Source organism: Oryzias melastigma, linkage group LG7, assembly GCF_002922805.2.
Source record: "Oryzias melastigma strain HK-1 linkage group LG7, ASM292280v2, whole genome shotgun sequence".
Lineage (NCBI taxonomy): Eukaryota > Metazoa > Chordata > Actinopteri > Beloniformes > Adrianichthyidae > Oryzias > Oryzias melastigma.
This window is the reverse complement of record NC_050518.1, coordinates 19,685,438-19,706,912: the sequence shown is the minus strand read 5'-3', so window position 1 is coordinate 19,706,912 and position 21,475 is coordinate 19,685,438. Positions and strand designations below refer to the sequence as shown.

Sequence of the window (21,475 nt, the reverse complement as noted above, 5' to 3'; positions counted from 1 at the left end):
TCTTTTGCAGGTGGATATAATTCACAGACGACTACATAAAGACATCCTCCACAACCCCGTGGTCATGCTGAACTTTTGCCCCAACCTCAAACCTACCTGCTCCGACCTGAGGAAAGTTCATGGCGAATTTATCTTCCTGGTTGACCGCAGCGGCAGCATGAGCGGAAGTAACATCAGTCGTGTGAAGGTATTTTTATCGTTTGCAGAGGAGCCCTTTAAACATCAGGGTCCACTCATTTACATTTAAATGATTAAAAGCGTACCCATCAACCTCCAGCTGTCAAACGTATAGTTTATTTACCAATATCCATCAAAGGTGCATCGAGGTTCTCGGTAAACAGAGAGCAGATCTATGGAAACACAGGAAATGTCAGGAGAAGCTGCTGAAGACGGTGGAAAGGGCATGCATACACCAGGATATTGATCAGAAGTATTATTTACGACTGACCAAACATCCCGCGGCTGCTCGGTCTTTGAGATGCCTCCGGGCCGCGCCTGAACTTCCATCAGCACCCACAGAGTCCGCTCAGGGATTCTGAGGGCTGAACTATTTTTGTTTTACCTTTTAAAAAAAACGTTTGGCTTCTTGTGCTCCGATCCTGCTTGTTGATTCCGGCTGTTGTTCTTTTGAGACCCCCGCTCAAGCTTTGATTGGATTTTTGTTGCACAACAGCGTTTGGGCTTAGGGCTGGAGTAAACACGATAAAACTGGGATGACTATTTACCACAGGATTGTTGAGAAATCCTACATCTGCAAAACACCGTAGAAACAAAAGTAAAACCAATAAAAATGTTAAAAGCTTAGAAACTCTTGTTTTTATTTCATCCTAAGTTGTGCACTTTTTCTTCTTTATAGTATCTTTTTAACTTAGAGAAAAATCTCTTGTTTAATCTTAAACTTTATATATCTGACTAAAATAGATAACATGCATACAAAAACAAACAATTTTCAGTGAGAATAAAGGTAACAGGAAGTTATAAATAAAGTTTTAAACTAATTTTGAATGCAAAGCCACAGTTTTTGTCTCCTTTTAGGTCAAGCTTAGGTTTTATTCACCCTAAGAAAGAAAACATATAAAAATGTTTACAGAGAGTAAAGGTAAGAAAGACTGTTCAGGTGTTATTTCTGACAGAAAATTGATATTAATAAAGACATTTATAATGCAAAGCCACACTTTTTGTGTCATTTTACTCTTTTTATTCACTTAGAAAACTTTTAAAAAACAAAAAATGTCTACAGAGAACAAATGTAAAAAAGTCTGTGTAGGCATCAGTTCTTACAGAAAATTGTTATAAATAACATTTTGAAGTTATTTCAGATGCAGGGCCACCATTTTTACCTTATTTTAGCTGTTGCTTTTTGTGGAGCACAAATAAATAAGCCTAAATGGAGGCGACATCAGCTGTCGCCCCTAAATTGAAGTTGGGATAATTGGTTTTTATTTTAAAACCTGCCCATCTGTTGTAGAACGGACAGAGATAGGAGATGTTATTTGGTGCGATTGGAGTCTTTTTCCTCTTCCCAGGATGCCCTGGTGGTCATTCTCAAGAGCCTGATGCCTGGCTGCCTTTTCAACATCGTCAGCTTCGGATCAACGTTCAAGTCACTGTTCGCAACCAGTCAAAGCTATGAAGAGGTAAGGAAGAGGAACTTAAAAATGTGTATGAATCGAGAGGCTCTGTTGACCCCATCAGTCACATCATGTCTAACAAGTCTGTGGCTCTGTTGGCTGAGCCCAGATGTGACCTGGACCGTTGAAACCAGCTTCACTGCTGGAGATGTTTGAGCTGCTGGTAGCAGCCTCTTGGTAAGTCTCCAGGCAACTGCAGAGAAAACCGGAGCTGGAGCAGCTTGTTACTGCAGGATCTCAAGGAGAACGTACAAATCACAAATGATTTGACTTTTATTGTCATAGCATGGCATTTAGCAGACAAAGCAACTACAAGGCGGCCCAATCCAGACATTCCTTGTACCAGTCTAATTGACAGTATTTGACAGCTGGAGCAAGTGAGTGTGATGTCACCCACTGATAATCACTCAAAAAAATGAATTCAGTTCAGTCTCCATTTTTTTGTGATATGGTTGGACCCATGATGGAGGCAGAAATTTTCAGTAAGTAGTGATCGGTCCGAGTCAGTCTCAGTCATGGTTTCTATGGCAACCAATCAGCAGTGAGCTTGTTGGAAGCGAACACCCCTTCCACTTAAAAGTGGGCTGCAAAAAATCTGTCAAACTTTTGAAACGTTCAACAGTTTGTACTTCCTGTTTGGAATGCGAGGTGGGAGGTGGTCACTCAGTCCATTTCTCATATACAGTCAATGTGGCAGTCCTGAGCGTGGGTGAATGCAGAGGGTCATGACAGGAAGGGTTTGTGATGTAAAACCAAAGCCAAATCGGTCATTCCAAATAAATAATAAAGGCAGTGTCTCGAAGACAAATTAGACTGAATTTGAATTATTTCCCTACGGCTTCTCCCTACCCCTACATTTATCCCTCCGACCAGAGAGTTATGGAAAAATAGTAGCTATGTCTAAATTCCCCCCCACTCACTATATAGTGCCTTCGCCATTTTCTAGTGCTGTCAAAATCTACAAATTCCAAAATCAAGAATCAAGAAATTTTCTTGAAGCAAATATAGACCACAATGCATTGGGCTCAAATAAATTTTGAACACAAAAATAAAATTAAAATGTAATTTTAGAATAAAATACCCACAGTGGAGTCATAAATAAACGTTATGAAATGTTCGTATTTATTCAATATTGACTTTGGTGACATCATATCCAGCGTTTAGAAAAACAAAAGAAAAGTAGAAAGCATTCAATCGCCTTTAAAATCCAGGGTACCATGTAGTCCCGCACTATATAGTTTTTTTAGGAGTTAGGGGTTAGGGTTGGAATTGCACATAGCAATTATGTCATCAATAGTTGCTGGTAGCTACGTTAGCGTGGAGCTGCTAGTGCTCAGAAATGCATAATAACATTGGTTTTATATCTTTAAAAAGGTTATGCTAAAGCAAAGTCATTGCTTACATTAAAACGTAAACTTCTGTGCTTCAGAGCACACCCACATGAAGAAAAATGCTTCTCCTCCGTGGTAACCTTCGTCGCAGAGGGATGCACAGCCCTCCGTGGCGAGGGTTAGCCCATAAAAACCTGTTTAGGACAACCCTATTACTTAAAATGCCCCTATAATTGGTAGGGAAGGGGAAGAATTTGGATTTGTCCAGAAGTTAGGCCCGATCTGAATTCTTCCCTTTTCCCTAGCCCTTGTCCCTTCCCCTTCATTTGGCCCTCCAAACGGAGAGTTATGAAAAAATTGTGTCAAATATTTTGGACATCACTTTCGTCAATGGCGTCATCAACAATCACCAGCCCGCTAGCTTTAGTGTGGAGCTTCCAGCGCTTGAATATACATAACAACAGCAGTTTTATAACTTCAAAAAGGTCATGCTACAACAAAATGTCATTACTTAGATTTAAATGTAAACTTCTGCGGTTCAGAGCACACCCACGTGAAGAAAAGCGATTTTTAGCGCGAGGACTTTGTATCCCTCTGTTTGGAGGGTCGGATTTAAAAAATACATTTCTCGGACACACTTAGACGTAAACCCCCCCTCCAAATGGAGTAGAAAGGAGAAGGGAATAATTCAGATTGGGCCTTAGTCTAGCATTTGAAAGACTTTTAGCAGAGTTGTTATATCTCAATTTCTCAGGACCAGCTGTTCTGTTACCCTGCTTAAACACACTTGGTTCAGCTCATCATGAATCTCCACAGACCCATAATGTTGGTCAGTAGATGTGTCATAAAAAGCATACAGGCTACTGAGTCCTGAGGTTTGGCGTTGATAAACCCACGGATTCAGCATGTTAGTGTAAAAGACTGCCAAAGACTTGAGGATTTGAACCTGTGACCAACTGATAAGCAAACATGATTCTAGGTTGACTTCTGTTTTGTTGTACTCACTAAATCTGGAACATTTTGACCTGAGTTTGAGACTTATGTCATATTTATAGTCAGCTGAGTAATCAGGAAGTCTGTTTTATTGAATTCAGCAGTTTAGTGCTACAGTCCAGAGGCAGGGATGGGTCAAATTTTTGAGTTCTTGTAACAGGAAAAACAGTATTAATACAGTCAAAAACAAGTCTTTAAGTGAGCTTGGATGTGAGCGTCAATGCCAGTATGTCCTGAAGGATTAGTGGATCGAGCTTGAGAAACCACTCCTTAGCGCAGCAGGGCTGAGAGTGAAGAACAGCTGCCGACACCTATGGAGTCCAGCCTATAATCCTGGATACCTGTGAGAGAAACAGCAACAGGAAGATAAATCCAGATTAAAAAGGGGATCAAAGAAGCTGGAACTACCAAATCATAAACATATGCCAATTTTTTAAATATAAAGCGACGTTATCTAAATACCAAAGATTCAAAAACCCTCCAAGTGTTTCAAGACATTTAAGAATCTTCCATGTGAATACCACTCAGTTATTAATCAGCTGTTGCCACAAGCTAGTCTTCAGTCTTTTGGTCCACTTTACTCACCAGTTAGCTTGGAGACGAAACATTTTTCCTGTTTCAATGCAGTAGACATCAGGAGTTTGATGAGGATTTATACATTTTGTAAATTAAATGAAGGGAGGAACACAATTTGGAAAAACGGGTTTTGCAATCCCTTACTGGGATTTGGAAATTATATGTCTATTTTACATAACATTTAGGAAACCAAGAAACTCAAAAAAGTTGGATGTATTTTGGTGACTCGAGCGCATGTGTACCTATGGGGTTATATTTTCCTGTTTTTAAAATACAGTAGTTTGTGAAAAAAACTCTTCATCAGTGCGTAAGAAAATAGAGACAATTGTGACTCATACTAATTCCATAACTTTTGGATAGACAATAAAAAGGACAATTTTGAGAAAATTTGTCTTAAAATTGCCTCAAAGAGAAATTATATTTTGAATTATTTTGTCTGGTTTTCATCTCCTCTGACATTCTTGCCCCTGATTGTCATTATTGTATCCATCAATCTCAATGAAATGGCTTAGGTCACCAGCCCCCCTTTATAAATTAATACCGTATGTTTGGCTCTTTCAAATGGAAAAACTCGAGAATGCTTTAATTTAAGATTTAAGAAACTCAATTTGTCATTCCAGTTTACATGTTTAGCTGGAGGAGAGCAGGACTCTGCAGCCGATAGGAGGAAAAAGAGAACCCTGAACACTATATTTGTTCTACAAACACATTTAAACTCTGTTTAACTAAAACCTTTGTGCAAACAAAAAAGACATTTAGTCTAACCAAATACTTGCTGATCAAGGAACTGCCAGACTAAGATGAAAAAAAGTATAACATTTGCTACTAGACTTTTAATTTACTTAAATCCTAAAACATGTCTTAAATATTTTAATTTATTTTTACAATCTGCAAGATGTTTGCCATTTTAAAAACGTTTACTCTTAAGTGATTTTTAATTTGAAAATTTAGATGTAAATGTTACTAAAAATTAAATACGTTTAGTTTTTATGATTTATCCAAAGCAATAATCGCATAATTATTACAACAGAAGAGGTTTCAGAGAAAGGGAATCCTTTAGAGATTACTTTAATCTGAATTCATGACCACAAAGGTTGCTCATCTGCACACAAACAGTGAATTTAATTAGATATGGACATGTTCTGTTTCTGATTAGACTAGCAGAAAGTGAGCTTTCACTTTTAGTGATTTTTTTTCTATAAGACATATAAAGATAAATAGACAAAAACAAAAAAAAAATATTTATTTTTTCATCATAGCTTCAACTCTTTGCTGTTTTGTGTTTTTCTGTACAGTAATTGCTCTGGTTAATTATCAAACAGATAACATTTTACAGACAGTATTTATCTTTGCATGAAAGTGTTTAACATCTGAGTAACTCCTCATCCTCCAGGAGGCCGTGGCCCCGGCGTGCGACTACATCAGGAAGATGAGAGCCGACATGGGGGGGACCAACATCCTCCCCCCCATCTCCTGGATCCTGCGGCAGCCCGCGGTCAGCGGACACCCCCGGCTGCTCTTCCTGCTGACGGACGGCGCCGTCAGTGACACGGGCCGGGTCATCGAGGTGGTGCGCAGCCATGCGCGCTACGTTAGGCAAGTGTTGCTCCCACATCAATGGGTGACATTTTTTTTTTTTTTTTTTTTTTTCAATACATTACAGGAGCCTTTGTTGTCGTTCCTCTGATCTAAAGGTGATTGTAGTTTCCTAAAATAGCAACATTTTTGTTGTCTCAAAGCAAATGTTAATGAAGTCAAGCCATAGTCACTACTGCCCTTATGGGTGGATAGTGGCTGTCTGCAGGGGGAAAATGGGGAAACCAGTTTTGGGCAGATGACTCGCACAAAATATCAAAGCTGTAGATCCCTCAGTGAACCTGTAGTGTGAAAATCTTTACACACATTATTTATACGGGTCATGCAATAGTCACAACAGTTCGGATACGGGCCGTCGGGAGGTGAAAATGGGTGAACCTGTACACGGCCTGCAGGTGGGCTGCACAAAATATCAAGGTCGTTTATCCTTTGATAAACTTGTAAAAGCAAAATGTTCTTTCACACTTTTTTCTATGGACATGTTGCAGGCAACAAGTTGTGACAAACACTTAACATGCCCGGGTTAAGTAAATCCTACGCTAAATTATTCGTTACACCCCTGTAATCTCTATGCCGGCCAGCCTGGGCCGGTCTGTTAGCCCTAGCCAAAATCTGCACCGTTTCCTTGCTATAGAGGAAATTCTAAGTTTTGGAAAACTTACTAATAATAACTCATCAATATTTAATCAGTTTGAAATTTGTTTTTTTCTCATCGTTTAATCTCTGCTATACTCATTTCCCCCCTACCAAAGTCTTGCGTCGCCTATGTGCAATATTCTAGTTCTGTCAACGGCTGAGGTCAAGCAGGATGAAAAAAATAAAAAATATTTTATAAAACTTACTTAAGAAAATCCTCGTAACAGTTGGCACAAACAATTCCTAATTAAATTTACTGCATTCATTAACATAAAAACTACCAACAACAATCTAGTAAAATTTACTTATGTCTACAAGTAAGATTATGATCCAAACTTAAATTAAAAAAAAAATTAAATTCACATAATATTGATGGATGCTTCCAAAGTGATTAAAACAATTTGAGAAATACATCTTACTAATAAACAATATAATTTTTGATTACTCATAAAAACTAGGTAAACTTTAAGTTCTTTACTAGAAAAATCTCTACTTGCATAATAGAATTATTATCTAGATATGAGGAATAATTAAGTATGTATTATTGAAACAAAAAGTTCGTTTTTTCAGTGTGTGATGTAAACTTGGACAACACAGAAATTCATCAGCAATCAAGCAGTTTGTTTTTTCTCTCATTATTTTTATGTCACTGCTTGCATCTCCTCACACCATGAAATTCTTGTCCAGAGTTATTCTGGTAATAATTGACTTTTGTCTTCCCTCTTTTAATGGATGAATGCCCTGGGATAATTGTATTAGACGGGGAGAGCTCGGCTGAGTCAGGCCTCAGTAATTATCCTGCTGTGCTTACAAGTCAGCGTGACCACTCATTCCTGATCAAACAGAAGCCAGACCTTCTCCTGAAACCACTGTGTCCTTTTATCATTTTTTTTTTTAAGGGGAAGATTCCTGTTTCCATTACAACACAAGGAGAGATAGGGTGGTGCAAAACAATTAACCAAAACAACTGGAAATGTGGGGATGGAGCATTATTTGTTGTTTGTCGCTGTGGTGTGTTCTCTCTCTGATGTCTGACGTGTGTGCAGATGTTTCACGTTCGGCATAGGGCTGAATGCTTGCAGGAGGCTGGTGCAGGGGGTGGCGGCGGTCTCCAAAGGAACAGCAGAGTATCTGGCTGACGGAGAGAGACTGCAGCCCAAGGTACTCATTTCCAGCTTGGAGTGTCACTCCTAACGACAGCCAGCCATTCTGAGAGCCACTGGAGGGCTATTATACACGGGCTTCAGAGCACTGTCTGTGCCACTGATACCAATTAGGAAATCCTACATCAGAGGTGCTATTAAGTGCCAGACAGAGAAAAGCTGAGTCTAATGTTTGTTTGTTTGTTTTTTTCCCCCTCTGCAGATGATAAGGACGCTCAAGAAAACAATGTCCCCCGTGCTCAGCGACATTTCCATCGAGTGGCTTTTTCCTGAAACCAAAGAGGTGCTGCTCTCACCTGTGGGCAACACCTTCCTTTTTCCGGGTGACAACCTGATTGGCTACAGCGTGGTTTGCGACACCAGCCGTTACCACAACCCCAAATCTGTAAGTCCTTCTAATCAAACAGAATGTTGTGCCTCCTGAAGGAAGCGTTAAGGAATGACGTGGACGTGGGAAGTAAACGCCACTACCAAGAAGTTGAGAGTTGGAAAAGGTTGAAAGCACTCTGCCGGATGTGTCAGCCACTCTAAATCTCAACAGGATAAGAGGAGGCGATACAGCATGATGCGCTCCGTTGAGTCAGCCAGCTCGGTGTTTTACCACTCTCAAGAGGAGGAGTCGGCAAAGACGGGGATTAGCAACCAAGGATCCCACAGGGAGGCGCCCTCTTGGGCCTCGTGCGTCTCCCACCAGGACTCCCTGACAGACAGCAGCCCCGTCACTGCAGAACAAGACACTATGGGTAATCCTGGATGTTATGATAGATGACTGATTTTCAATGGAGGGCGAGCTTCAAATATTTGTAAAAAGTTAAGAATTTTTGCTTTTTATGGTGAAAAATATATGTTTTCCTTGGAGGTCTTCCAACTGAGACAGTTTTTTCCAGTGTCTCAGATTTGTGGAACTGGGATATTAACTTGATCCTGTCTTAACCACTGACTGTATGAGAACTGGACTAAGTGACCTCTGCCCCCTTGCATTTTAAACAGGAAGTGCCCATATATGGAAGTTTTTCTGTTCCATCAGATTGTGGATTTTTTAAACTTTAAAATTTTCTTTATGAATTTTTTAACTTTTAAATTTTCACTTTGATTTTTTTTACTTTTTAATTTTCAATCTGAGTTATTAAACCTTATTTTTTCTTTTTGACTTTAAATCTTTGATTTTTTCCCCCCAGAATTTTTAAACCTTTGAATTTTCAATCTCAATTATTTAACCTTTAATTTTTCTTTCTGGTTTCTTTTAAACAGTTTAATTTGCATTCAGATTTTTTTAAACCTTTGATTCTTAATCTTTTTGACCCTTGATTATCAAACGGCAAAATGTTATGCCCTGAAATACCTCCAAAAAGCCTAAATCCCATAGAACACCTTCAAAACATGCTTTACAGGTTTTATCTCCAAAGAAGTCTCATGATTGTTCAGGACTTTAAAAGAGACATCAAAGCTGTCTCAAATTGTTCTCAATCTAGTTTTTAGGAGAGAGAAAGTGCAGTAAATGTGGAACAATTTTGTCTCGCATTGGCCATCAGAAAAAACAAACTTCAACTATTTCCAAACGGTCTAGAAAAGTCCCAGATGTTCAATAAATTAATTAGTGTCTTTCAAAATTATTCTTCTCTATTTTTAAGTTTTGGACACTTCCAGGTTTGACTGAAACAGAATAAAAACTAATATTAAGAAAATGTGAATAATTTGCAACCTACAAAATTGTAGTAGAATGAAAAAAAGCAACAACAAAAAAAAGGGAGATTTATTTCTGCTGCAGAGAACAGAATAAAGCAGGCAGTAGAGCCGTCTCTCCGTTTAACTTGCCAGTAAATTAAAAATATTACTTGTGACAAAAATTAAAAAAAAACAAAAAAACATAATCATATAAATACCCCATTTTCACAAAATAAATATGGATTCAACCAGAGCTGAAATAAGTTTATATTTACTTGTATAGCAAAGTTCATTTTACTTTGAAAGATTTCCTTCTTTTATAAGACAGTGGAAAGCCACTTTTTTTCCTCAAGCAGGAAATAAAGGAATGTTTTCTCTTATTGGTTCAGACACACATCTGAACTTACAATAAAGAATATCCAAAACTAAACATGATTGAAGTAGAAATCTGAAGGGAAGGTTCAACGGGAAAAACTTAAGTACACAACATACAAAAAACAAACTCACTAAAACAGGAAAACAAGCAAGTTTACAAATAAAATAATAAATAATAAAACAGATGTACTATTGAATAATATAGAATTTATAAACATTTATGCTCCAGAACATATTTTTCTGTATGAATTACTTACTTGTTGTATGAATTACTTGCTTGTTTTTTGATATTTTAGTTTAAATGTCTCCATTACTTTACTTTGGTTTAATCTACTGACAATGATTATTCCAAATATATATATATATATATATATATATATATATATATATATATATATATATTTTATGTCTGTAATTTTAGTGTATATGAAATTTGTATCTTTTTCTTAATAATTACCACATTAGTAGCCATTTAGACAAGGTCTAAATGCATGTCTAACACATGTAAATACCAATAGGCTTTCGATTGACAGCAGCATGAGACCAAAATTCTGATCAAAATCATTTTAAAATATTAAATGACCCAAAAAAGACCTTTTACCTATTAGAAAAGGGAAATCTGAGATGCTTTGAGCAAGCTTTGCACCTACACAGTTTTCTACTCTGCTCACATTGTTTACATGTCAGTAGTATATCAGCAAAAACATAAAAAAATACAAGAAATGTTTTATTTTTACTCCGTCACTTTTAGATGACACGGTGCAGAGGAGACGGGCGTATAGCACCAACCAGATAATGGACTACAACCCGGCCAAAAAAAACACAACTCCCAGTGACCCGAGCTCCGTGGCCCCCAAGAACCCTCTGAGGAGAACCAAAGTCCAGGAGCTGATTGGCCAGATGAGTCCAGAGCACGAGGCCCAGTGGAAGAGTGACTTCCAGGTGTGAAACCTAATTCTAAATCCCATTTAATCTTGAATTTGATGCAAAATAAAACACATTTTTAATGGAAGAACGAGAAAACTAAATATATATTAATGGCGGTATCAGACACAGTTATGCTCAAACGCCGAGAGCAAAGCAAAAGGTGCACCTTGCGCCTTGACTGAACAGTAGTGTAATTACGAACAGACCAACGCGACCTTTTTTGGTAATTAGGGCAAAATTAATAAATGACAATTAGGTGTGAGAGTTGCTCTGGGAGCATCTTAGTATGACTAAGCAGGTTTAAAAGAAGGAAACTGTCTCTGCTCCTCTCAATCCAGCAGAGCATCCATTATATTATGCAGGACTTAATGGGTGGATATTAAATCCATTTGTTAAAATAAAGGAAGACCCCATCAGGAAACCCGAGGGCTTTTATGCCTCCATACTAAAAGCATTTGTTGGCTCATCAGTCATACTAAGGAGCATGATTCCATATTCTATTTGCCATTTTCCTAATTTGAGTTTGAGTGGGCATGCAGAAATCATCAGAGTTACAGGCGGCAGCTGCTGCTATTCTTCACCTTATTAAACTCCTGCTTGGAACAGAGACGAGCTCTTGTGTTTTCAGCCCCAGTTGGCCAGCCTGTGTGCCGCTGCGTCCTTCAAAGGACAGGCTGCAAGCTGCCACAAGCTTCTTCCTCAGCAAGAGCTACCGCTGCAGCGCAGGGACGACCCGGAGCTGCACCCGAACCTCCAGCAGCAGGACGTTCCCCACGCCGGCGACGACAACAAGGCGGCTCGCAGCCACGCAAAGGGAGGTGGATCTGGGTCTTCGACTGACAGCCCTTCTCTGGGCAGCATTGGAGACTCAGGTATGAAGCGGAGCCAGCCAGAACTTACTGATTATGAATTCAGTACATATTAGAAATACCTTATAGAAACTTTGGAGTTATTTGGTTAATTGAACTGTCAAAGCTTTTAGAGCTTTCACTTGGTGTAAACAAAACCTAACGATTTTATTTGAGAGCTGCTCTGTGATTCTACAGCTAACGTTCTCCTAATTGTTGCTGGATTGGTTGATTCAGAAGCCGAAATTCCCTGATCTGATCTCATCAGCTGTGATAGAAAACAGGCAAGATAGTATGACTGAAATCCTATGTTGGAAAAAAACGCCATTCCATCAGCGGCTTTCACTTTAATGTGAACATTAATGAAAGGTTGTCTACACCAACGGCTTTCACGTGAGCAGAATTGACCTACTCAGAGTGTGACTCATGTCTCCACAGAACAATTTCCTGTTGGATTCATTAGACTCTACCGTGATAATTAACACCGTATCAGAGCGTGTTCACATTGCCTTTTAAAATTAAAACCCAATAAAACATAGATGCCTAAAGTAATATTTAATACAGTTATTAAAAGAGTTTTCATTACACTAGTTTTGGGGATGACTTTGGAGACACCAAAAAAATTCTTTTTTTTTTTTTAAAGACCCACTCCAAAATAAATTGTGTTTTTGATGTTTCTAGCATGTTCTTGTGGCATTTTTCTGAAGATGGAGGACATATATAAAGACAATTAAGCCAAAAATTGCATTTGTGAGTATTTTTTAATTTAAATTGTTGTGATTTAAGAGCATAAAAAATATCATTTGAAACAGATTGTATTTTGATGTAGAAAATATGCTGGGCGGGCCACAAGCTTCTTGCTTCTCTACATTCTGATGCATCCACTTGCAGACAAATACATCCATGTACGTCTTTGTTTTCTTCATCTGAGCTGGTATCAGGCTCAAAACTGCACATCTTGATGGAGTCAATATTGCTCATAATTTATGGTTTCACCAGTAATGTTAGGTTGGGGTTGTGAGAGGCTGTAAGATAGCAGTAGAGTGTTAACAGAGGGATGATGGGAAGTAAGGACATGCTTTCTCCACACCAACTCAGAGATGAATTTCTAATGAACTACTGCCCCTCTGCAGAAACTATGTCCAAGAACAGGGGTCTGCAACCTTTTACACTAGAAGAGCTATTTGGTCCAGTTTCTTATCTATCAAAACCCAGCAAGAGCCAACAAGTCCCATAATGCACTCCATATAATACACTGCATAAAGCCAGCACTGATAACCCATTTGTAAACTCTATTTATTGTTTTCTTTATTAAGACACTGGGTATTATGCTAGTCCCATTTGAGACAAACATTTATGCAGTTCATCAGGGCTGAAGATGTACCGCTGTAATGAGCTAGCGAGCTTGTCGCTGCATTTTCGGTATGCGGAAGCAAAACGGTTGCACCGCTCACCACGCATGCGCGAACCACACGTCACTTCCGCTCTTCACCCACTATACCACAGAGTCATTTCCAAACAGTAAAACTCCTTGATCACAAGAGTTTATGTTTTTTTCAACAACCGAGAGCTTCTCCTGACTGGATTACAGTGTGAAAAAAAGCCACAGAGTTACCGTTAATAACGTGTTTGGATTACCGGAGAAAATAAAGTGTCTTGAAGTGGCGCTGTTTGCTCTTAGCTTAGGTGGTAAACTACCGTCATGTAAAATAGCAGCAGAAGAAAACATTTGTAGTCCGTTTGTAGTCACTGCAAGATCGTAAGGTCCTGATCCTTAACGTGTCTTTTTCATTTCGTTTTTTCAACAAACAGTGAATGTTTTCTCTATGATAAACATTTTAAGTGCTATATTAACATCCTACGAGGTTATTATTGTTGTTACCGTCTGAAGGTCGAAAAATGCTTTAGCGGAAGTGAAGTTTGGTTCGCGCATGCGGGAGAGCGGTGCAACCGTTTTGCTTCCGCATACCGAAAATGCAGCGACAGAGCTCTTGTGTAGTGAGCTAGCCACCTCCGTTGTATCAAGGTAGTAGCGCCGGTGTAGTGAGCAAGGGAGCTACGCTGTGCACCGGGCGGCTGGCTAGCGTAGCATGCCTACCCACTAAGTACCTACTAAAGCCAATGTGGGCAAACCCAGGTGGGGCCACCACGGAAACTGTGGACAAACAGTATAATTATTATAAGAAGACCACTGGGAACACTTTTAGAATTGATCAAAATATGAGTGGAGTGGATCTTTGAGGAACGTTTGATGTTAGTTAGTCTCACAGAAATTTACTATATCATATTTGTGTCCAATAAAGCTGTAACTCTCCAATCTAGGATATTTTCAAAAATAAAAAGTCATACTGTATTATACAAAATATGTCAGGTGTTCTTTTATCCTCAGATTTGTTAGAGTTGACCTAACAAGCTCCAAAAAGCTGTAAAGTTAACCAAGTGACATCTCTGCCGGCACTCAGGTGCACATCTTCACTGAGGTGTTGCAGAGACAAGCTGAGCCTCAAGCTTATGATAGGAAAGACAAAAGTCAATAATAGAATAGATCGCGACACATCAAAGGTCAAGAACTCTTCTCTCCTTTGCTTCACTGGTGATTTGAGCCGCCTCGATCGGCTGGGTGTGAGTAGCAATTATGGCTTCTTCAAACCTGTGTTTTAATGTAATTGCGCCCGAGCATGTAACGGTGCTGGATATAATGAACTGAAGGAACAATTGATTTATTTCTGTGGATGTGAGTGTAGTGAATTAAAATGGAACTCAAATTAAGCTATTTCTCAGATGAAAAGAGATAATTATAAATAATGATCTAACTCTGTGGGGGGAGTCCCAGTGCTCTGGTGACTTTTTTTTTTTTTGAGTTGGAGGAAGATTTGGAATGCCGGAGCTGTGATATATTGAAGTCTACAGGTGGCGAATTGCTTCAATTCCTTCACGTTTTAATTACATAAAGAAAAAGTGAGTTCATCTCATCACAGACCTGGATGATACTACTGCCTAATAACCCAATACTTGAGCTTTATAAACTGAAGGCTGAATATTCTCAGTTTTTATTTTCTTGTAGAATTCAAAATTGATGGTTTCATGGATTATAGTGGGTGGCCATATCTGAATGTTACCATGAGTTCTTCTCAAAAGAGTTCATGAAGGACGCTCTCAGAATAGATAAAAGAACCATCGCTAACCGTGGAAAAGGCTACAGTTCAAGTAAACCTTCTGCTAGTTTACTTCTCACTGTGTGCTATTAGAAAAGAAGGTAAAAAAAAAAACGGTAGCAATTTCTGTCATTATACCTGTGGGAACTAGTGAATCGAGAGTTTGTATCTCAGCAACTAACAGCAGTTGCCATGTGCAGCACATTGCTTGCATTTGTGGTTTACTTGTGACTGTTGCTCACAAATTCTCACTTCTGAGCGTCTCCTTCCCTTTACTCCATAGCTTTATTCTTCTGTCGTTTCCACATTTCTGCACATCTCCGTTCTTCTTGAAAATGGGCACCGAAAACCTCTTCTCTATTCCGCATCCTCTTTCTCCCTAAGATCTTGTTGATTGGTCAGAAACTCTTTTGCAACTTCTCCCAAACTCTTCCATACTTCCACATGTATGTTGTCAGGATTAACGTTTCACTCTTCTTTATAGTCAATGTCTTCCTCACTATATCCTTATTGATCTTTGCTACTTATAGCTCTACTTCTTCCAAGAGAACAGAAGAAAAGGTACTCTTGTGTGAAAATAGTTTAAGAAACTTGAACACTTTCAACTCCAAATGTGAATTTTAGATCATCTTAGTTTGATGAATTCCTCAAAATGCATAAAACGTTTGATTGAAAACATTTGTTTCTCTTATTGTTATTCAGATGGATATGGACACCAGTTGTGCCAAGCAGAGACTCCACAGGATACGCAAATGTCAGACCTGGCTTCTTCCATGCGGCACCAAGGGGACTGTAAGGCAGTGGTGTCCGGACTGCTGTGTGGGAAGCCAATGAAATGGGAGATGGTCTTCGACATCGAGCCTTTCCTGAACGGCCGGGAGCGAGAAGAGAAGGTTCATGAAGAGCTGTGGAACGAGACCTTCCACTACCTTGCAGGGCGCTCCATCATCCACGACTTTGAGCAGATGGCAGAAAAGGAGTGTGAGATAGAGCATGGTGAGTGGTGCTGACTTCAAAGTCTGAAGAAAACTGAAGAACCTCAGAAATTTTACTTTAAAATCACATGTTTAAAGGATGCTTACATCAAAAAGGGAGCAGGAAATAAAGCATTCCTAAATAATTCCCCAAGACTTGTTTCAGTTGTGTACTGGCAGTTATCTATAGCTTAAATACAGTGCTATTGATTGACAACAGCAAATTCACAAAAAAAATCTTGTACAAACACTAACTGCCAGTTAGGTACACTCTAATAAACTTGCTATCTATCTATCTATCTATCTATCTATCTATCTATCTATCTATCTATCTATCTATCTATCTATCTATCTATCTATCTAACTGTGTTAACAATTTTAGCTAGTGTTACGGATGGAAACTGATGACATGTCTTACTAGTAAAATCCAGTGGTTTATTTTATAGAAGAAACATTTGAAGTATTTGTTTCCAATTCCACTACAAACAATTTTTTACATTGGTATATTTGTATAAAAGGTAGCTTGCTACATCAGCTCCAGCTACAACCAAAAAAGGAAACCTTGCACTGCAATTTGGTTTGGTTGGTATAAATTGTGTAGTTTAATGGTTCCTAATGTACCTTCAATCCGGAGCTAAAAATGTTCATATTCTATTTTTCTACTGTATATTTTTAACACAGGTCAGCTAGCAGTTTTAGGTTAAGCTAAACTAGGCAAGGTACTTTAGACTAGGTTATACTAAAAGTCATATCTTTGTCGTGTAATACATCTTTGTTAGCCTTTTTGAATAAGCTCATTCAATGTTTATTTTCCGTGTTATTTACCCTTGAGCGGGCTGTAAAATTAATTTTGCATTCAATTTTGTCCTTTTTTTCCAGATTCTGGCAGAAAGTACCAGTTATATGCTATTCACACCAGCAAAGCCTGCAATATACTGAGCAAATACACAGCGTTTGTTCCCATTGACCTGGACACCAATGAGTATTTGCCCACGTGTGTCGAATATTTAAACCCTGGTAAGTTAAATCCAAAAATCTTTTGACAAATCAGTCACTCAAGCCTTTGTGTTTGTTGGTTAAATACTCGAGTTGTCAAGGAATGAGAGGGCAAAACGAATTCTAGCTTTTGCTAACTTGGCATAAAGGACAGAAATTAAGTCTAAAAATAAAAGTCTAAAAAAGTAAAAATTCTGCATTACATAAATGTACTTAGATACTTTCAGCAAATAGTTTTACTATTTTTACTAGAATATAGTATATATTTTACTATTATAGTTTTACTACTTATTTAAGTATTTAGTAGCTTCAATAAATATAAGCCAAAGTATAAGGTTTGACAATACATGTGTTGCAATGTAGTGTAAATACTACATATATTTTCTTTATTATAAACTGTATTTTAAAAATATTTCCTAAAAAGACAGTTTTTGACCCCTTCCACTGACTTTCTGTCTGTAGGTGAAGGTCGGAAGAGGAGCTCTAGATCTCGATCAGGGAGCCGAAAAAACAGAACTTACTCCATCGGCCTGGGTCGTTCTCAGTCTGGCGGCATGTCAGAAGAGGCTGAGGACGCCCCTTTGCTTAACAGTAGGGTGTACATTTTTTAATCTCAGTTCCCTTTGAACCAGGGGTCTGCAACCTGAGGTTCTTGAGCCACATGTGGCTCTTCCATCCTTCTATTACGGCTCTTGCCTTTAAGGACAATGCTAACACTTTAAATATATATTAAATTAGTTTAAGTTAAGCACATATTCATATCTATGCTGTATGGTAGCCTCAACTTGTCATAATGAGAGAAAGTCTCGTCTGACTTGGTTTTCTTGCATTTTTAAGTTAAGTTAAACTGCTGCAACAAGAGGATCTTATTTGTTAAAGAATGTATTTTATTTTGAAAGGAACGCATATGTGCTGCTCTCAAAAGTAAAGAAGGTAACGTTGTTATTTAAAGAAAAATATATATATTTAAAATGTAATTATTGGAAATATTTTAAAATTTTATCAAGCAATAGCTAACATAAGCATAAATAAAGTGTATTATCTAATAAATTAATTGGGATTTGGCGGCTCTCGCTGGGTTTTGGTTTGTAAGGAATTGGACCAAATGGCTCTCGTGGTATTAAAGGTTACAGACCCCTGCCTTAAACCTACAAAGAACTTCATAGTGAGGAATACAATGCAAAATTTTGGGTAGACGGAGCCGTCTACTCGCTGATTTTCTTTGTGTTGAGGTACACAAGTTATCAGAATAATGCATTGAAATTTCTTCATGAAGTGTTGGGGAACAGAAATTACCTGTATCCACTTCCCAAAAGCCCACCCAGCAGTTCCAGGAGCAGCACCTACAGCTTAGGGTTTGTTTAAAAATATATGATGTAGATCAACATTGAGAAAGTGAAAGATATTAAAACACTGGAGGAAATGTCAAAGATCTAAATAAGATCTTATTTTTAATAAGGCTGGGAATCACTGGGTACCTCACGATACGATACGCGATACATGTTTCATGATATCGATAATATCGCAATAGTGCGATATTTGGTAAAAAATCCTCTCTAATAACTAGAATTATATAGAAGAACATGTTTTTTGGTAAAATATATCCCCCTTTTTTAGCTTAAACACAATCAAAATAAACAACTTTTCTTATTTTGTGCAACATTGCTGAAATCAGTAATACTATCTCTTTGACGAGCATTGACAACAACTCAATTGGAATTATCTGTCAAATTCAATGTCAACAATAGTAAACTAATAGTAAACTAAAAATAGTAAATAGTTTGGCACTCCCCTAATTTTTAAGTAACTCACTCATTTTTAAAAAGCTTTGATTAATATGAACACCGTCAAAAACAAAAAGAAAGCTGATTATTGTCAATATTACCTCCAGGAGTTCATACAAAGTGCATACAAACACCACAACAACTGCTAAAGATGCTGAAAAACATACTAGATTAAGATATTTGATATTAGTCATTTTTTTAAATTGCAAAAAAAAGTTTGGAAAAAAAAATCAAAGACGTACCTAAAGAATATTAGAAAAAAATAAATGATGAATTTATCAAGGTCAGTGCTTTTTCTCTAATTTTTCATCAAATTGTAAACAGCGAAATTGCTTAATGTACGAATAATCTTTTCAGTTTGAAGTACGCTGAGGCTATTAGTTCCTATAAAGCACAAGGTTTTGCAAGGACTTCTGGTGTTAATTGTTAATTAGTCTCAGAGTGTAATGTTACAAAAAATACAATAATGTGAAATCAAAAGGATAAACAAGAACCTTCTGAAGATGCTGAATGTTTAAGATGGTTAAAATGGAGGAAGATTAAATGAGCTGTACCCAATTTTGTATTTCTTTATTTTTTAAGAATTCTGTAAAAAATGTGGGATTGTGGCTCGACATGGGGAGAGCTTGTTTTATGTTTATGTGGGAGAGGCATCAGCCACCAGGTGTGTTGTGGAGGATTGTGGGTAACTTCCCATTATTGCTTCAGCTGAGATTTTAGTAGCAAACAAATCTGCTAATTCCCTCTGCGATGGGTTTAGTGTCTCAGCGGTTTGTTTTATTAGAAGCACTTCCATCCATCCATCCCTTTCAGGGTCATAAGGTTGCTGGAGCCTATACCAGCTAGTTGAAGGCAGGGTAAACCTTAGACAGGCTGCCACCTCATCTGGAGGCTCTGCAGTGATCACACATGGACTCTTGGTTTTGACTCACAGGAAGTTTGTTCCAACAAGCCACTTTCTGTTTTGCAAAAAACACCAAAACTGAATGATTCACTTTTGATGCTGTCTTTAACTTTAACTTTATCCGTTTATATAACAGAGGCCGCAGTCCAGGTTTAGACACTGCAAGGTGTGAAACTCTGGAAAATCTTTGCACACATCTTTAAAAATAATCCAGTTTTCACAGAAAACACTGAATCGATCTTTAGGGATGTCATAGCAACCGCACAGGTAGAAGCAGTTAGATCAGACTAACATTTAGTTCCCTCTTGCTCCTCTTTGATGTGATTTTTTTTCTTTTTAGTTTAACATGAACATTATTACTGGTTAGAGTCTGTTTTGGGGAAAATTTCTGAAAGTAGTTGCTGACATGTTGACGTTCTCAGATGGAGAGGATGGCGCCTCACCGTGCAGCACTCCGTCCTCCGCTGGCTGGGAGAGGTGCAGCTTCACAGAGGGTGAGGAGAACAGATCTGCTGCTCGGGGACATCATCACAAAGACCTTTGACATGAGACTGACAGGTTTTTCATCTCCTGGGCGAGCGCAGAATGTGTTAATAACAAAAGAAGGTTTCAGTGTTTTTCTCTGCTATTGATGAACTTAAAAAACAAGCATAAAGGTGCTTTTATTTTTTTTTTAAAAAGGACGTTTTAGTGAAGTCAAACCTCTGTTAGTGACTAAAAGTGAAATCTGTAAAGATAAAAAAATCTTCCTTATTCCTTGTTTTCTTCCTCTGCTTTCTGTTTTTCTCCAAGTCTCCCAAAGGAGTCCCTCTGTGACCTCCGACCAATCCCAGAAGTCGGTGGAGAGCCTTTTTTCTGCCAGGTGGGTGATCGAACGCTGCCTGGCACCATACATTATTTTTATGCTCCAAGTTAGCAAACAGAAGCACAGAAATAGCTTTTTACTCTCTCCACAAGACAACCGATATTCTTCATATGCCATAAAAGTTTGATCAGTTTCTGTCAGATGAAGCAGAATTGCAAAACTGGAGTTAAATGCATTTAGATTGGAGCCTGCTTTGTATGCGTCAGAGGGTTTGACATTTCAGAACATATTTTTCTTGACGAAAAAAGGTTGTGATTAAATGAAGCCAAAAAATATCAAGAAATGTGATGGTAAATATCATCAATAGCAGAAAATTGGGAGACATTTTGAGAATAACACTCACCTTTGCTTGTGTACTGAAGGGGTTCGGACAGATTTCAACACTAAAAATCCGAAATTCCTACATCGAATCCAACAATTCTTCATTTAAATGGCTGCAAGAAAATGAAAAAATAATCAAGCACAACAGGATTTGTGTTGTTCCATGGTGCTCTCTCTTTTATTTATTATGGATTTTCAATAACTAATTACTAAGATTTGTTTTTTATTGATGAGTACTGTGGTCCTCCAAAGGTCGACATGTCAGACAGGAATACGTAGAAGGACAGATTGGATGAGTTGATGCTCACAGAGCGATCAGAGAAACTCCACCTACTAACTAAATGTGCACATTGATGCTTCTGGATCTTTGCAGCACAAGAAATAAATATCCAGCTTTTCCCAGCTGGACAGACTGTCACTACGGTTACTGTTGAAGCGCTTTGACTACAAACTCGTTCTTAATTCCTAAAAAAGGAAGCAGAAATGAATGATTTTGTTAGTTGTGGGTTTTGATGGTAAAGCAGTTTGTAGACTTTTATCGTCTGAATCAGTTTCAGGGTCACAGGGTCACTGGAGCCTATACCACCCACTGTTGGGTGACTTTAGGGTACACCCTGAACAGATTGCCTGTCTGTTGCAAACCCGCACTCACACTTACACACACAAAAGTGACAATTTTGAACCCTAAGGCCAAATCCGGATTCTTCCCCTACATTAGCCCTCTAAGCCAGGGGT

At 38.2% G+C, this 21,475-nt stretch overlaps 1 protein-coding gene and 1 long non-coding RNA gene across 3 annotated transcripts in view; one reads left to right on the top strand and one right to left on the bottom strand.

Annotated features, from left to right (window-relative positions):
• vwa5b1 (von Willebrand factor A domain containing 5B1) overlaps positions 1 to 21,475 on the top strand; it is a 48,792-nt gene that overhangs the window by 17,464 nt on the left and 9,853 nt on the right. The window contains exons 8-20 of the mRNA XM_024293456.2: positions 11 to 187; positions 1,527 to 1,637; positions 5,925 to 6,127; positions 7,810 to 7,924; positions 8,129 to 8,311; positions 8,468 to 8,669; positions 10,718 to 10,908; positions 11,522 to 11,765; positions 15,599 to 15,892; positions 16,750 to 16,887; positions 17,329 to 17,457; positions 19,977 to 20,048; positions 20,347 to 20,416. Coding sequence (XP_024149224.1) covers positions 11 to 187; positions 1,527 to 1,637; positions 5,925 to 6,127; positions 7,810 to 7,924; positions 8,129 to 8,311; positions 8,468 to 8,669; positions 10,718 to 10,908; positions 11,522 to 11,765; positions 15,599 to 15,892; positions 16,750 to 16,887; positions 17,329 to 17,457; positions 19,977 to 20,048; positions 20,347 to 20,416 — 2,129 coding nt within the window. The remainder of the gene's footprint in view (positions 1 to 10; positions 188 to 1,526; positions 1,638 to 5,924; positions 6,128 to 7,809; positions 7,925 to 8,128; positions 8,312 to 8,467; positions 8,670 to 10,717; positions 10,909 to 11,521; positions 11,766 to 15,598; positions 15,893 to 16,749; positions 16,888 to 17,328; positions 17,458 to 19,976; positions 20,049 to 20,346; positions 20,417 to 21,475) is intronic.
• On the bottom strand, positions 4,027 to 20,995 carry LOC112159410. 2 transcript variants are annotated; one of them, XR_002921480.2, is made up of 2 exons: positions 20,763 to 20,995; positions 4,027 to 4,296 (listed from the first exon to the last, which is right to left on the bottom strand). It is a non-coding gene; the product is annotated as an uncharacterized LOC112159410 (long non-coding RNA). The 2 variants fall into 2 exon arrangements; XR_004948213.1 differs by lacking the exon at positions 4,027 to 4,296 and adding an exon at positions 19,879 to 20,553.